This window comes from Cyclopterus lumpus, chromosome 21 (assembly GCF_009769545.1).
Source record: "Cyclopterus lumpus isolate fCycLum1 chromosome 21, fCycLum1.pri, whole genome shotgun sequence".
NCBI lineage: Eukaryota > Metazoa > Chordata > Actinopteri > Perciformes > Cyclopteridae > Cyclopterus > Cyclopterus lumpus.
The window spans coordinates 18417675-18435059 of NC_046986.1; the positions used below are offsets into that span (position 1 = coordinate 18417675).

Below are 17385 nucleotides of genomic sequence, written 5' to 3' on the forward strand. Positions count from 1 at the left end.
AGACACAACAGTGGATGAAGCAAAGCCTCTTGGATGAAACAGTGAAAGTCCCTCCAGGGGTGCGGGGCAATGGTGTGAGGTGTGCGCCGGCTTGTTGTCTTTTGTGAGTCAGTGAGGCAGCACACAAAGTATATCATTGACTCTGCAGCTCTAAGCTGCCACGCCAGCACGTGGAATGAGTTAGTGATCCGAAAACAATGATAGCAAGAAGGAGAAAACAATGATAATTATGTAACCAACTGCCAGTGTGAAGGAATGCATATTATAGATTATTGAGATGCATGCATTTACATCTCAAAGCTTTATGTCTCTAACTTATTCTGAATGTCTCCCTCTGCTCTAAAATGTGTTGTGTTTATTCTCACTTCACTTGGATGTTTGAGCTTCAGAGTTTGACACCGGAAGCTTATTTTACTGCTAAAGCGAACAATATTTTCATATTCATACATTCTGTATTTTGCAATGAGCGGAGTTGATGGGATTTGAAGATTTAGAAGTGCATTGGCTTTTTGTGTGCGTGTGTGTGTGTGTGTGTGTCACGAGGGGGGGTGGGGGGTGTGGGGGGGTGTGGGGGGGGATGTGCAGAAGGGGTGGATCACGTGTCAGTGCGTTCCTGTCAAGGGCCGGGTGGAGCCATAAAGAGCTCGCTTTACCTGTGGTGCGCTCATCTCGGCCCGGGTTGCCAGTCTCGCCTCCGTCGTTCCCGTCGCTCTACCGAGGTTCCTTCTGATTGGCTGCGCGGAGAGAACGAGCTCTTTTCAGCCCACCCACCGCTGATTATAGGGACTCTTGCTGACTTCTCTCTTTCCTGCCTTGCATTGAGTCTGGGACCTGGCCCCGGGGCTGAACGGCACATACACACACACACACGCACACAGAGAGCGCGCATCATGGCAGCTACCCACAGCGAGTACAGAGGCTACCTGCGGAACACCGTCGACATCGAGGCAGGGCAGCACCGCTTCCACCCGGTGCAGAGCTCGGAGCACACTTACCGGCCGCTCCTATTCGGGACCCTCGCTGTTATGGGATTGCTTCAGGTGGCTTCCAGCGTGGCGATCTTATTACACCTGACGGGTTACCTGCAAGAGGTAGGCTCCACGTGACACTGGCGTGCTGGTTTCTTTGAGACACTTGGCCCGGGTTTACCCAAGTGTAAATATTGATCTACAAACACTGTCAACAGTTCTCTGCTGGGCTGCGAGCGAGTTAACATAGTGCAACGACGTTTGCGCAATTTATTGTTTATAACGCCATAAAGTGACAGATAAGTAAGTTTCCTATCTCTACATAAAGTTGGCGGCGTGCGCCCTTAGAAGTAAAGAAGGTGTAATCTGCACAAGAGGAGAAGAAAAAGAAAAGGGGGAAAAAGCTCGAATGCATTTTTCTTTTTTAAACCCTTCGACACGCTTCTTGTGCGCCGACATTCCGCGCACTGTTCGGCGTCTCTTTGAAGACGCTCCGCGTCGGCGGCAGGCAGTTAAAACGCTGTAAACGCCGACAGATAACATCTCTAAAAGCCCGCCTGACATTTTCCAAAGATAAGATATTTCAGCAAGATATTTATTCCTTCTTCTCAAAGCGTCGCAGATCCGCTTCGAGGCGATAAACATCTGAAGTCATGTTTGCAAAAATGCAGATGTTTTCACTTGAGCTTTTCCACGGCTGCAATTTTTCTTGTGCATGTTTACATGCCACCGTGGGCGTGTATTTGTAATTTATAGGCCTACGTGTCATAAATTGTACACTTTCGAGAGCGTAAGCAGAGCTGTTTTCAAGGAGCTTGGAGGCAGGGGGTCTGGCAAAGCTCAAGCAAGACTCGAGGAATACAAACGTTCCTCCTTTTTGGCCCGATGCCTTCTCCTCGGCTCATCTGTGCCCTCTTTTAGGCTGCGGGGCCTGTGATGTTGTTCTAAAGAGACACATTTCATGGCTCCATTTGTGTAATAACATGCAGGTTTTTATCTGATCTGTGATGAGAGGGATGCCAGACCCCTTTTTTTTTTTAAGGTAGTGATCAAAGCTGGAATGCATGGGATGCCTCCTGGTTGGCCGGAGTTCATGTGCACCGGATGCCCTGCATGTGGCAGCGTGTGTGTGTGTGTGTTTGTGTGTGTGTGTGTGTGTGTGTGTGTGTGTGCGTGCGCCACCGCACCCCTCATCTGCCCCCCCCCCCCCTTTCAACACCTGTACAATTTCGTGGAGATGGTGGAGGAGCTGGAATCTGCTCAACGCTGGCGGGGTCTTCATAGGAATGTGCTCGTTTAAAAAATTAACGCCGCTCTGATTTGTGCATCAAGCCAAAAGCCACCGTTGCCATTTTTTGTTTTGTTCGAATGTATCAGCTGTTAAATTATTCAGAGACAACAGCCCAACAAATGAGAACCAGTGCTCGGCTTATAAATCCGCTGCGGTGGAATGCATGTGGAAAATAACTTAACTCCGTTAACTACGTTTTGTCAAATATTCCTCCCACCCTCTCCTGTCAGGGGGTGGGGGGGTTCTCCCAACAGACAGTGCTGGTTTGAGATGTAATTTTCCACATGGACCTCTCTAACCTCGGCTCCTGTGTTTCTGTCTCCAGGTAGATTTGTCCTCAGCCCCACATCGGCCAATAGAGGTGAGTGTGACCTCTGGTTAACCTAAAGCACCGCAGCACAACATGCCCTCAGACTGAAGCACAGTCCACTCAGATAGATTTTAACAGGTTTTTCTTCACGCTACGACACCACACACACACACACAGACACAGAAACAGACACACACACACACACACACACCTGAAGTCTTTGATATTAATAGCAGGACTCCTGCTATGTATATCATCTCGTTGTCGCCATTATAAAAAATTTTCGACCTCGACAAACTCAATGCGAGCAGACTTTTGATTGATTGAGCGGTCGTTGATAACAGAGTTGCAGAGCCAAACAAAACATCGGAGGCCAACAGTAATCTGCTTCAAGAATGTTTTGAAGCCTAGCAGGTATTTCCGCTGTCAGGGGGAAAGTACAGCATGGGAAACAACTTAGTTTTTTTTCGAAAAGAGAAGCGTCAAATCATCATGACATAAATAAGATAATCATCTGCAAGTTTGCACTGACTTTCCCGGGTGCGTTTTCAGCTTCTGCAAAAGCACCAACCCCCAGGTGGTGGTCACACAGGCTGCGAAAGATGTCCGACCACAGCAGGAAAAACACCGTTCTGCCTTTTTGTTATGGAGGCAATTAGCTTCTTTCCCAAAACGAGCCTCGGCGACCGTGGTTGCAGAGTATTCCTTCGATGATCAGCGGTGGCACGAGGGAGTTATAAAATAGGAACGCCTGATTGTTGGAGTCATATGTTTTGTTTCTCATTTTTATGGAAGTTGCCGCCCATTTTTTGGCACACGTTTCCCCCGAGCAAATGCAAATGCCCCCAAAAAAAGAAGAAACCATGGAACCAGGAAGTAAAACAACACAGAATAAAGGGACTGCTGTGCTTCACTGGGGTTTGGTTTCCCATAATGCTTTAATTTCCTTCTCATATTATGTGTTTGTGTTTGCTCTGGGTATCCCTAGTGGAGTACTTCCACAAACCACCCAGCCGGTCTTGGACTGAGGAGCTCATTGTGTCGTTAGCCCCCCCCCCCCCGGCTATTTCCCATGGAGCGCAGGGAGACTTGCTGGGATCTTTTATGAGGTGTCGGGGTGATAGGCCCACTTGGCCCGGCGCTGTGTTGTGTTTGGGTCAGCCCGGAGACTGGTGGCCTTTCAGGGGTTTTTGCTAGATAGCAGGGCCTCAGTGGACAGCCGTCTGCTCTGCAGGTCCTTCTCAGAAGGAGGTCTGACTGATGCGGCGCGAAGCACAAAGGGACGAGCTGCTCTGGTGGCCGAGCCTCGAGTGGTGAGAGGACTTCTTTTGTTGTTGTTCTCGTCTAAGAAACCACTCGCCGACATAATGGAGATGTTGAAGGATGCATGCCGTGCGTACGGGAGTTCAAGTGCCGCACCGAGGCCTGCGTGCACCGTGGTATTCACGGAACCAGCATGTGGAGTCCAGTCATTCGTGTATACACAGTTCTCCTTCGTGGAGCAGCTCCGTCTGGGGCAGAGCGGTTGTCACAATTTAATTCTAGATCACACTGTAGACCAGGAAGCTGGCAAGCTGCAGCGACTTTGTCTAAATAATCTCGTCTCTCTGGCGAAGGAGGTACGGCGTGGTCTCGCCACAAATCAAGATAGATACCACAGTGCCGGGGCCAATTGCGAGCGCGTTCACAATGACTTCGCAGCCTTGGCAGGACGATGTTTACCCCCGTCTCGTTCCAAGACCCAGCGCTATAAACATGTTTGTGCAGCAAATTGTTTTTGGAGGATAGACGCTGCTAATCTTAGTCTGAGATGCGTGCAGATTTGTCTGGACTTGGCACGTGAATACATACTTCACAGTAATATTATTAGCACGCCGCAGGTGCAGCGTTGTTAGTGCCTTAAAACCTTGTTAGTGCTTTTGTAGTGGAGTTTGTTGTAGCAGTGTTTGTGCTCAAGTTGTCTGTTAAAGTTGGTAATGTTTCTCTCCAAAACAACACCTTCCATTCCTCCCGTCTCTTTGTTTTTGTTAGGCGTTGGCTCAGAGTTAGGGTGAGAGGATATTCCCCGGATACCTGAGATTATTGAATCAGAGGAAATGAATGAAAACCATAAAACACATATACATAACATATGTATTTCTATCTGCTGGACGTGTGCATGCACACTTCATTTAAAGATGTACCAGTTGCATCCAAAATGGTGTCGTACTTGAAACATTGCAACACCCCCCCCCCTCCAAGTAACTAACAGAGCTGTACAATTTATGTGAGTGAAAGATTATAGGTAGAGGCAGAAAACAAAACAACCTGATATTTTAATCTCATGCCAGATGTGTAAGTGAGTTGGCAGCCCCCGCTGCAGTAACTGTTTACTTGCTTGGAAACCATGTTTTCCGTGAGTGTATATGCTCCGTCTTGCCTGAGGAGGACAGCCCGGCTCAGACTGAGGATGGCGGCGTCATCGGCCTTGAATAGAATCAGCACTGGGGGGTGGGGGGTGCAGTTCAGATACTATTTGTGCCAAATCCGAGTGAAGCGCAATCTATCTGAAAGGTTACACTCACCAGGAGGCCTCATGATCAGCCCTTCACCGCGTTCACACGCACACACTATTCCACACAAGGCGACGGATATTCAAAGAGACAGCTGGAGAAAAAAAGAAAGCTGTGGTAAAACCGTATTGTTGCGTTTGTGGGTAACGTGCAGGTTAATATTTAAGTGTGGGTCTAAGTTTCAGTTTGGACAACTTCTCAGAGGAGGATACCACACACACATACAAAAAAAAGTGTTTTTCTTTATGTTGCTGTTCATTTTTATTTTAAATTATTATTATTTTTTTAAATGGTGTTCTTCAGTGTTTTCTTTTGGTGTTGCTCTTCAGGAAGTACAGACGGAGCCGGTGCTGAACGCGTTGAGAGACACGAGGAAAAAAGGACGGTGCAAAACCTCCAAAGAGAGCCTGCCATCAGCTCATCTACCAATTGGAGAGACCAAGGAGTACTCAAAGAGTGAGTCCGGTTGAGTTAGCATCCATACGTTAATGCACTAGAAACAATCAGAGCCATATCGGATGTAACTTCTCTCCTTCAGGGTGAACTTAGTTCCGACAGAAGTGGAGATTCACTAAATGAAAACGGTTGCATCACGCAGTTGTTACTCGTTGTTCTGCAGAGATTATTCCTTCATTTCTAAATATTTAAAAGCAGCAAACGTTGCCACGCCAACATATGAACCATTAAGAGTAAAAGTATTAATATGGACTACAGTCGACATACATGACATGATTATATGCTGTTTATTAAATATGTAAACAACAAATACATACTTTTAAGTGACAAAACACTAGCCAAAGAAGTGTAACTAAATGACCATTTAATGTCAGCTGGGTTCGCATGATGTGACATTCTCACTCATTCTAAACTGCATGAATGATAACTCGCCAAAATACTTATATTTATAAAGTTGAATGCAACATTTGACCACCTCTAACTGATACTTAAGGAGGTTATTGACCAGCTTGTGATGCAACAGCTACTTCCTGTTTACAAACAGTTTGAAACCTGCCCACTGCTTAGAACTTCTGAAACCTTGTTCTTTTGTTTAGTGTATGATGTTTTCTTTTTTTTTTTTTAAATGCTGCTCTTGTTGCCATGTAGAGGGTCTAACGAAGGCCATCACCATCGACTGGGACGAGGAGCACGGATACCGCAACAGAATGGGCTACCAGAGGGGGAAACTGCTGGTGATGGAGTCGGGTTTCTACTATATTTACGCCAAGACCTGCTTCCGCTACTACAGACCGGAGGAAAGCAGTTTGGCCGGGCTCCCACCGGTGGATGTGAGCAACACCCAGCTCATCCAGTATGTCTACCACGAGAGCATCAAACAGAACAGCAAGTCCATGGTGCTGATGAAAACGGGCAGCACTATGCGCTGGAACATCACGACCTATAACATGTACTGCGCCCAGCAGGGCCGAGGGGTCCGCCTGGACGAGGGGGACGCCTTGTACGTCAACGTGTCCAATGCTTGGATGCTGGACCCGGAGGGAGAAGGGACGTATTTTGGTGCCATAAAGTTGGGTAACTGAAAGTGAAAACACGTGGGGAGCAGACATGCTACTGAACATTTGATATGCCAAAGAACCACTGTTAGCGATTTACCACGTTGACTTGTCTTGTTCGTGTTGTTGTTGTTGTTTTTTTACATCGCTCTTCACCAAATCGGCGAGTCATATATGAGAAAAAGAATGGAAAAAGGTCGTCACCTTTTTAACATCTTGTCTTGCTTTTTTTTTTTGTATTGTGTCTGGTGTTGAGAAATGTCAATACATTTCAGTTCATATTACCACATTTAGACTTAAGCACAGACATGTGTTGCACTAATTAAACAAATCACAAGGGAGCGACTTAGGAAGCAAGTTTGTTGGCAAGAAGTGCAGTGAGAAAAGATTTATCAATGTTGATTGTTGGGGGGGGGGCACAAAGAGTGCTGTAGCTGATGCAGCATCTGCTTGTACTTAGCAGATTATCACAGAATAAAATTAATTCCCAGGTCGGCCTCTGACCCACGGCAGTGAATCCACAAATGTTTTCCTGAAAGGTTTGGTGGGTGTGAACGAGGCGTCCTCACCAGTAAGTAACTCAACGGTGTAATTGGAAACAGGCAGTTAGACGGTGAGTTATATCACCCTCAGAGTCTCCTAAAGATTCACTTTGACGCCGACGTTGTTTCTTTAAGCAACAAAAGCAGCTTAAGAAGAAGGTTGTGTGTGTGTGTGTGTGTGTGTATGTGCGCGCGCTCTCCAAACACTCAACAAGTATTCCATTTTTCTGTCTGAGAGCGGCCTGCTTCACCGAAGGCGACTACGCGACAATGTCATTACAAACCGAGAGAGGGAATGAAATCTGTCTGTTATGTTTATGACGATGGACAAACGATGCAGATAGCTGGACTGTCTGACCATAAATTACACGAATAGACTCTTGTCTTTAACTAGACGGACCGAATTGAGTTTGGTTCATCTTTAACTTAAATGTTTTGTTTTTCATTTGGCTCTTCAGTGAGGTCAATGGGAATATGCACTAAATATTTATTTATTAGCTATAGAAGTACAGAGACGGGTCATTTTTGAAGTGACCTATCGGCTGTAAAAAAAATCATTTATATTTTATCTCTGTGTGACATTCATTATGCAGCACTTAGAGAGGATATAGTAGACACGCTTTTTTTGTAATAAAAACACAGGGGCTTCATTTTAAATTCCATATTTATGTATCTTGATTTTGACAATTCTGTGTGCACTTACCTAGCCAAAAGCAATATGGATATATTGTTTCTTCTACAAGATTGTAGCATACCTGTAAGATCTTCATCTGATAGATTCCTTTTTCCATTCAGTGTTTTTTTTAATTTTATTTTTTTATTTATGTCTTAATGTGTCTTGTGTTTTAATAATAATAATAAAAAAAACTACTTTTGTAACAGTGTTCCTTGTGTATTGACATGACCCGACGTGGCCTATGGTGCTATTGTTTGCGGGTGAAGAGGATTAGATGACAGCCACCTTGCACTGAAACCCGATGAAAAGGCCACCCTGACTGCAATATTATTGCAATGTGCAATTTGATAATCTTCACAATCTTTGGAAACTTCCAACACCGCTAACAAAACAAAAGGTGTAGTCACGCTGCTCCGGATCCGAGCGGCACACACAGGTCACCCCGCTGCAGCGCGTGTCAGTCGGTATGATGGTTGTGGCGATGGGTCTCCCGTAAAGCCCCGCGAGAAACCGTTTTTAAAAGTCCAGACTCGAAAGCCAAACAAAGCTCTATTGTCTCACTTGGCCATTCACCAGCATCCGGCCAGAGCAGAGCTGGGGTTCACACGTTGGGGCCTCACCCCGCTCCCAGCTCATTGTTCTGATGTAACCGAGAGTCTGAAATGCAACCCGGGATCTGCAGGAAAAACACTTGGCCTGAGGTGCACAATGAGCTAATTAATTTTGACAGGATTTTCAAAGCCATATTTCCTTTCACTGACTGTAAAAGTGTAAAGTTGTATTGGCCTTCATGTCTTTACAAAAAAGAAGAATTTTATTTTAATTTTTTTAAAGGGAAATGGTTTACATATGCCCTAAAAGAATGTTGTTTTTGAGAACGGTTCTTATGCATACAACAAACAATACAACTTGCATTTGCCGTTTTGCAACGACACAAACAATTCAGCTGTGGCGTCCGTGGAGCTGCTCAGTTTCAGATTTAAATAGCTGAAGCCGTGAAGGTAAACAGAGAACGAGCTAGTGTGCCACCCTTTTGAAGTGACTTGATTTCTCAATTCTTGGCGCTGAACAAAAACCCATTAAAATGTGTTGTGTCAGTAAACATTATGGAAAGCTTGGCGTCCACTGGAACCACACACACACACACACAAGCTTCACGTGCAGAACTCACCGGCCTATTTTATGACTCACATATGTAAAAACACAGGGGTCTATGAAAAGCAATGGCCCTGTCCATGTGAGAGTATGTATGGATTTGAACTACAGGGAATGAAACGGATCGCTGACTTGTATTTTCACTCCCGCCCGCATGCTCTTTACATCGTCCATGACGAGCTCCGGGCCTTCTATGGTTTCTTGATGTTGCATCTCCATCAGACATTATTCCACAGTCTTTTAAAGAGTTGGAGCTGTTGATTCAGAAAATCAAAGTTGTGTGTTGGAAAATATATCAGGGTGTTTCCCCCCAAATAAGCAGCACCAGAGGCATCCATATAGAAGTCGGGCTAACTATGGGTGCTCAGCTTTACGAGACTTTGCGGTTTGGAAGAAATTGAGCTCAGTTTCACCGAACAGCTGGAGGTCTTTGTTATGTGCAGTCAGGTTGCTTAGTGTTTCGCACGCTTGCATACGACTAAATATCGACGTAAAAAACGTGTGCCCACATGCATTTAAAAGGAAAAAGATCACACATACAACCAACTTTGCTCACACGTGCACACGCACTCACACTCTCTTCTGCTGCTGAGTCAGCACGGCCAGCTATTTTCACAAGCTGGGCCCTCGCCCTTTGTCTTCACCCCAATATAGCTCTGATGTCTCTGGCTTCAGATGTCTGACGTTTTTACCACTTGGCTAATGCTAACATTAGTGTTATTAAAACAATAACAGAGTGAGATTTACAGGCTATGCTGCAGACGCATGGGCGTGAGATAGCGGGAGGGTTATTACTGTAACCAGGCCCTGTCATCTCCTGCATGAGCTGTCAGCAAAGAGTGCGTGCCAGACTGTCTACGTCTGTGTGAAAATGTGTAGGTCGTCAGCCGTCCAGCCGTTTACTCGATCAAAGGACACACCCATGATGAGCAAATTCATAACGAATGTAAAGGGTCAGTTGGTTCGGGCACATGCAATGTCACCCCAACGGGTTCAAATGCCTCCCCTCTCTCTCCTACCTTTTTTTAAATTGTTCTTCCCTCCCTCAAATCTTGATCATGAGGTTATCCCACTTTTGATATCCGTGACCCCTCTGACCTTGTACTTGTCTCTTTTGACCTGGCTTCAGCACCATGGAGAGCACATCTAAAATATGACATTTAAAAAACCCTTGAAACCGAGGGTCCCCTAATTATACCTGCTCGAAACACAACTCCAACAATAAATAAAAGATTACAAATATATTATAGACAAATGACGGTTCACATATTGTATCGGATCGTACGCTTCACCAATGACAACGCCTATCTAAAGCCTATTGGCTCAAAGTGCTGTCAATCTTCTTTTGCAGCTCAATTCTATTGTCTCTAACGATAAAAGGGATAGTTCATTTCCAGAAATCGACCAACGCATTTACGAGTTAACTCCGTGCGTAATCTTAAGTGGTCATGGAGGAGAAAATCTTCATGACGCAGAATGAACAGCTGTTGCTTTAGCTCGTGTTGCACACTCCTTTTGTAGACATTTTTTAGACCTTTTGTAGAACAGTTAGTTGAACACCAATAGTAATATACAAGTGAAATATATAGTTTGTTACATGAGAAAATTCAAATGGTACACATGGTGCCCAAATGTGCCCAAATGCCCATTTGGACTAAAACTAAGATGTTGGCCTAAACTTTCTCTACTAAAAACTCTGATTTTGTTCTACTTCACTTTTTCAAAGTAAAACTTTGCAGACAGACGGTTCACATCTTGTGCGTCATTCCAATTAGATGATCATCCTGAAAGGGCCTTATTTTTTATGCAAACCTGAAACCTTTAATTTGTGGTGTGTGCCATCTTCATTTACTCTTAACCAGTAACACATATAGTGGTATTAACACATCTGAACAATATCACACAAGTGTTACTGTTTATTTTAACACCAACATTATTCGAATATGCCTTGTGGTTGCAGAGATACAGCCTTTTTAGTTTGGCTATTAATTTAAGTTTATTAAATAATGACTTTGTTTTTATTAATGCCTTAAAGGGCTCGGAACAGTAGAAGTTGTGGGATACATATGACTCGAACTGTCAGAGCTACGTTACCATGGAGTCCAAACTGTCACTAACTGCACTCCCTGAATTAATATAAAGGGAAAAGCGGGTCTTCAGTATCCATTTGAAGGATATTTCCAGGATGTCAAACTGATGCAGCAGTGAAACAGGCTACAAAGACAAAGATGGAAGCTAAAGCCGACAGATCGTTGTGTAAAAGTGAACCACCACGACAAGACAATGAAATTAAAGAACAACAAGAGTCAAACATACGATAAACAATCAATATATTATAAAGATCACATTGAGTTATTTAAAAGGCCAATGGCAGCAGGGATGGATTAGTTCTTACGCCTGTTGGTGCTGCATCATGGGAGATCGTATCTGCAGCAGTGTGACCTCCTTGGACAGTGGCTAGGATCTTGACCGGGCCTTCGTCAAAGTCCTAACCTTGTACGGATGAGGAAGGTCATTCAAGGTCGGGCCTGCAATTTGGCAGAGCGAACGATACCCTGCAGTCTGTTTCTGTAACCCGTACCAGCTGACAAAGCAAAATGTGGGTACTGATTCAGTGATTCGAACAGGAACAACACATTTTAATGAAGGTACATGGTCAACATTAAAGCTTCAAAGCTTATAATTAGAGTCTGTGCGTTTGAGGGCGGGTCTTATCGAAAGGGGTCAATTAAAAGCTCGAGGATAGCTTCAAATGGACCTTGTGGTGAGATTGTTTTATCAACCTTACAAAATGTTATGACAATCTTTTCTTATTTACGTCGTATGCCAACTTGAATTTTACGTGTTCATTCAAGAAGCAAAGATATATCCAATAATAGCACGAGAATGTCAAATTGTTCTGCTTTCGATTTAAGTATTTTCAAGTATCCAACAGATCAGACTGTGGTTATACTGGGCAGCTTCCAGGTGTGAATGTGTGTGAGTGTGTGTGTGTGTGTGTGTGTGTGTGTGTTAGTGGTCAGTCAAAATATGAGCGTGTCCTCATATAAACCACCATTTGCAGCTAACATTCATCAAGTATAGAAAAGGACATATTTTGTTGCTTTTCATAAACAAATGACTCATTATCTTAAGAAATACCCAGTAGTCAGCGCTGCTGTTGGCACATTAGAGAAGTCTCACAAACTCTGAGCCAAGGACTGGCCATCAGTGGTGAAACCAGAAGAAACCTGAGCTCTGATTTCATCGAGATTTGGAAATATTTGAATGGAAATACATGTTCACAATACCTTACCCTTATGGATGATGGCAACACTTTTAACTAAAACACACCAACATGTGATGATAAGATGTTGCTGAATTCAGGTACAACTCATCACAATAGTCCAAATTTGATTTGAAGTTGCTTCAAGCCCGTGGTTCTCAAATATTGTCTGTGATATTCCACCCAAAAAAAGTAAATTTAGAGACAACTGCACTGCCCCATTTATGGACTGTAAAACCCAAACAATGAGCAAAAAAGTCCAGTGTTGATTCTCAGTGAGTTCAGCACAATAGTGATTTTGTGTTTATGTTACATGGAAGGATTAGTGTTATTACTGTCAAAAGATTTTATTTAATTTTGATTTTATTGTCACATTAAGCTATTTCCACACAATGGCCATACTAGCTTTATAAAAACTAGAATGCCCAACCTGAATGTTAATATTTTAATAACTAAAGGTCGTTATTCCTTTTGACGGCAGAACTTATTCCCAAGGTCAGACAATTAAATCTGATATTTAATTACTTATATATTTACTCATATTAAATGAACATATACTGGTGTACTTTTTTGTTCCTATTTCTACACCAGCTTCACTAAAACGGGATTCTGTTTTCTCTTACTGGTACTTAATACACTTAATACAACAATGTTGTTTCCTGCTGATTTTCAAACATTCTCATGAAAAAAGGCTGCATAACACTGAATGCACATCCCAACAAGGATTCATAGGAATCAGGTTTAAAAATCAGTTTTTTATAGACAAAGATGGGATTTCCTGCTCTATCCCTGAGAAAGTGTACTGTGTTGTATTTTATACAAATGCCAACACTCTATTTTGAGTCATGAATGTACACACTAGTAATATAATAATAATCTATATATTTATAATATTTTTATAAATAGTAAGCGTAGTGGCAGCTTGTTAAAACCCTTCTTGCAGGATGTAAAGGGTTCAGACTCATGTAGACCACCATGTCCAACTCCAACGTGCACAACACTTTCCATAGTCAGCTATCTGGCGATGAGGCTCGGACCTCATGAAAAGTACTTCATTCCATGAACAACAAATGAAACAAAAACATATCCATGTGCAATTAAGTGCTATCAAAAACTGACCTTCTCCTGAAAATAACAAATACAGTCTATAATCTCCAGTCGGAAACATTTTTGCTCCACATTCTGCTCAATCGAAGCTTAACTCACACTTAAAGGAACCAACATAAATAGACAAATAGCAGCACAGGGTAGTAGAGCTTAACGCATAATAGAGCAAAACACACATCAAAGCACATTCTGTAACATGACCAATACAAACAAAAACTATAAACACTACAACATGGGGATCGTTACAGTTTAATTAAATGCAATATTTTCCTCTCAATTTTGATTGCATGCCTACAAATTCCTATTGCCTTGAATAATATCCTTCAGTATTTAGGGTTCTGAATACTGGTTTTAATCAAGGGATTTCAAATTACTCCCAGAGGAAGAGGGAATGTTAATATAACGTTAAAAACAGGAAAGCTTTGAGCCAATAGTCACAGACAACACACGCACACACACACACACACACACACACACACGCACACACACACACACACACACACACACACACACACATAGACACACGCAGAGGGAATCCCCATGCGTGATGCAGCAGCGACAACTCCCTGGAGTAATCCCTGGATAAAATGTCTCAGATGGATCAGGTCTTCCATGAAGATGTGGTGACACCTGGACAGAGTCACACAATAATCCTCACGAAGACACCTGCAACTCAGTGCCCTCGATGTGATCAAGCCAAAGCTTGTCCGTCAGCGGGTCTGATCTGCGATGCAGTGACGGCAGGGGCATGACTCAGACAAAGGAGTTGAGCCAGGACAATGTCAAAATATGAGACCTAAATCAGCAGAGGCTCCCAGACTTCCCAAACCACCAGCAACAACAAGCAACACACCCAGAATTGAGACTAGCTGGAATGTCATTCATATGGTGCTGATTTCATCCCTCGCTCCCTTACGCTTCGAGTTCTTTTTTTGTTCGTCAAAGAGTTTGATGTTGCTGGTCGGGAGGGTTTGCTTGTGATAAGGTCAATGTTGGTTGACGGATAGTTTATCTAAATATTTTTTTAAGTAAGAGTAATTGTGATGTCTCTTTCAGATCCTGCTTTCAAAAACATTGTATCATTTTGTTTATCATACTATTTATTCACAATTGCTCAAGCCCAAGAGACCGTTGACCCACCCCGCCTGCTGTTAACCTGACAGTTTAATCTCTATCCGTCATCACACGTGATTGGTCGACATTGAGCAATGCAAAGAGAGAAAAAATGGAGAGAAACTATGGAGCGCATTCAAAAAAGCGAAGACCCCGGAGGAACGTGCAGCGGAATGCTGCAAAATGACAAGTATGGTCACGAGCGAGGCACATGGTTAGAATTGCAGGGCCGCCCGCGCTCAGCACCTCGTAATCATAGACTGTATAATATCACAACGGCAACATTCCTGAGTCGATTCAACGTTTTGGCACCGACGCTTACTATTACTGAAATAACGTGAGACCTGTAAACTCTTTACTCTCGAGTGAAAGTGCCTCCAGTAACTTGTGATGATCAACAAAAAAAACAGTCAGAGCAAAGAGGAAATGAAAAACAAACACTCCAAAAGTGCACAGGAATAACATATATTTATGCATATTTACTCCTGTAGCCTTGATTATGTATGTGCAATTGACTAAATCATGAATCTGAAGATGCTCTTTTGGATATTGTTTACGGTTTTGTGTGTAACTGTTCCAAACCAAACCCAGATTGACCTATTAGGTCTGTATTATATGGTTTGACATTTGAATTGTCGGCTTTTCTTTGTTTCATTACATTGTTTATTAAATATTGTTGGGTCTGCTGTTTAGTTCTGTGCTGAAACAAAGCGAGAATCAATAACATTTGTGACTAAAAGAACTTAGTGAATAATTGTTGAAGCTCTACTGGGTGGCTCGTGATTGCCTCTTGAAAACAGGCCGGTTATCTCACTGACTGACCCGTGGTCTTGTCGGCCGGCCCTTTGGTTGGCTGTTTGTGTTGCTGCACGGCTAATTGTTTGATTGGCCGGTGGGTTGTGGCGAAACGGTCACGACCGGCTGGCTGTTTGTGCAGATTCTAAATATTATAATCTCGGCAATCCTTGCATTGTGTAAGAAATTATGTAGACAATGCAACTGTTGTTCACAATAAATAATAGTTAGCAGTAGTTGCATGCTCTCTTTAGGATTGTGTTGGAAAGAATGAGCAGTTGCCTGTGGTCAAACAGTGAAGAGGAGGAGGTCTGCATGGAGGAGCAAAACAAGTCGCTGCAGTTGAAAGACAACGTAATAAATTAAATTATGACCGCAGGCCACGGGCAATTTACCAACAGGTTTTACTTCCCCTCTACACCCACATGGAAATCAATATCACGATTGGCAATCTCGCTGACTCTTTTCTTCGTCAAACCAAAGCCGATTTGATCTTCATCTTTATCTCAGACACAAAAAATATGATTTGAGCAGCAGTTTTCCAGCAGTTTGGGCTTTGATAGGACCACACAGCACATGCTAACCGCCAACACGCTGCTCTACCCGAGAAGCTCCTCAGCCTATCTGTCAGGTCCATATGGCTTTATAAATCCAAAATCTCATTTTATTGAAAGTGCTCCTGCTGATTCTTGCCTGTCAGACAATATTTAGACTGACGACTGTTCGGGCCCATCGGGAGATGAATTCTCCTATTACATTGCGGATAATGTGAAGGAGGTACAGTGGGCCAAAGGTCTGTCCCTCTCCTCACAGATGTGTTGTTGGAGGAATATATATAGTGGCAGCTTGACAGAACATGCATGTTATGCAATGTTGCTCTTGGTTTAATAACCAGAAATACAGGGTAAACGTTCAACACTTTGCGAGTTGGCACCTTTGGCATTGAAGTTAGAGTTTCTTGACAGCAACAAGGACAGAACAGGTTAATCGGGTTTATAAAGAGAAAGCTGTGGTTGAAAGTGGGCTTGGAACCAGATCAGGAACGATGAGCCGTCAGGAAACATTGGGAGGTTGAAGGGCTGTTACACAAACTGAGCAGGCCAAGGGTTCACCGTGTTCACGAACGCAATGCTTGTTTTGGCACCGCAAGCACATGTTCAACTCCCCTTTAATAATAATTTTGCTTTGCCGAAGAGAAGTCTGCCTTTTATTTTATTTGATTTGTCTATCTTTATTTATTTCCACAAGTAATAAGGAGCAATGCAAAGCACAATGTCAGTGACTAAGTACGACATATTAGCCAGGGACAGCATCTGAAATATAGCAATAAAAGATTAAATCAATGAAGAAGCAAAAGCTAATCTGGTGATAAGAATATATTATGACACAGAAACAAAAATGGGTGAAAAACATTATCATGCACTTACAATGGACATAAATCGCATATTTATATGTGACTTGCTGCAGACAAAACATGCCATGCAAATGTAGAAAAGAAAAAGAGAGAAAAAAGGCGGCTGAGGCAGGAAGCTCACATCACTGCTCCGTTACTTAAGTTTGTGTTCCTGGGAAAAACACTCAGGCTTTTTGTAAACTGAAACCATTTGATTATATACAGATGATACCTATATATGCCTTGTGGTTAGTTAAGATGACCTCTGTGTTTATTTTTTTAATATTTCTTTTCACAAATGGGTGTTGTCTCTTCCTATGCAAATGAGCTTTGATGACTTATTTACTGTAGTCGGCTCCGATGTATCTTTTAATGCTCAGCAGACAGCAGATGCTCAAACCCTTCAAGAGATTAGCAAGGAACTGAACGGGAGAGATTCGGGCAAAGAACCGAGAACAGAGGAAATACTTGAACTGATAATTAGTGTGTTACAGTTGGTTCACGATAAATCTGGGCTGGAATGGCAACTAGGAAACATAAGGTATACATTTTTTTGGGCAGGTGTGGCTTGACTACATCTGTTGCTTTTATTGATGCATGCATATATTGTGTCATACATGATGCAAACTATGCATGTTGTATCTGAAGTTTGTTACAGTATACTTACAGTATTAATGAAAACAAAATATGGTATGTTTTTCCATTTT

General features: G+C 43.0%; 1 protein-coding gene across 2 annotated transcripts; it reads left to right on the forward strand.

Moving 5' to 3' along the window:
* Positions 1–682: 682 nt before the first annotated feature.
* tnfsf11 (TNF superfamily member 11) lies at positions 683–12011 on the forward strand. Of its 2 annotated transcripts, XR_004611810.1 has the most exons (6): positions 683–1091; positions 2585–2620; positions 5451–5577; positions 6226–7354; positions 10502–10504; positions 11990–12011. XR_004611810.1 is itself a non-coding variant. In XM_034561675.1 (4 exons), the coding sequence occupies exons 1-4, from the start codon at positions 891–893 to the stop codon at positions 6657–6659; spliced, it is 798 nt and encodes a 265-aa protein (XP_034417566.1). In that variant the 5' UTR covers positions 683–890; the 3' UTR covers positions 6660–7957. The 2 variants fall into 2 exon arrangements, 1 of the variants encoding a protein (XP_034417566.1); XM_034561675.1 differs by lacking the exons at positions 10502–10504; positions 11990–12011 and having other exon boundaries at positions 6226–7957.
* The last annotated feature ends 5374 nt before the right edge of the window (positions 12012–17385 follow it).

Excerpts from the sequence above, each read along its gene's own strand:
- tnfsf11 (XM_034561675.1), top strand. The coding sequence starts at position 891 with ATGGCAGCTACCCACAGCGAGTACAGAGGCTACCTGCGGAACACCGTC. Across the intron at positions 1,092-2,584 it reads TGACGGGTTACCTGCAAGAG|GTAGATTTGTCCTCAGCCCC; the intron begins GTAGGCTCCACG and ends TTCTGTCTCCAG. Across the intron at positions 2,621-5,450 it reads CCCCACATCGGCCAATAGAG|GAAGTACAGACGGAGCCGGT; the intron begins GTGAGTGTGACC and ends GTTGCTCTTCAG.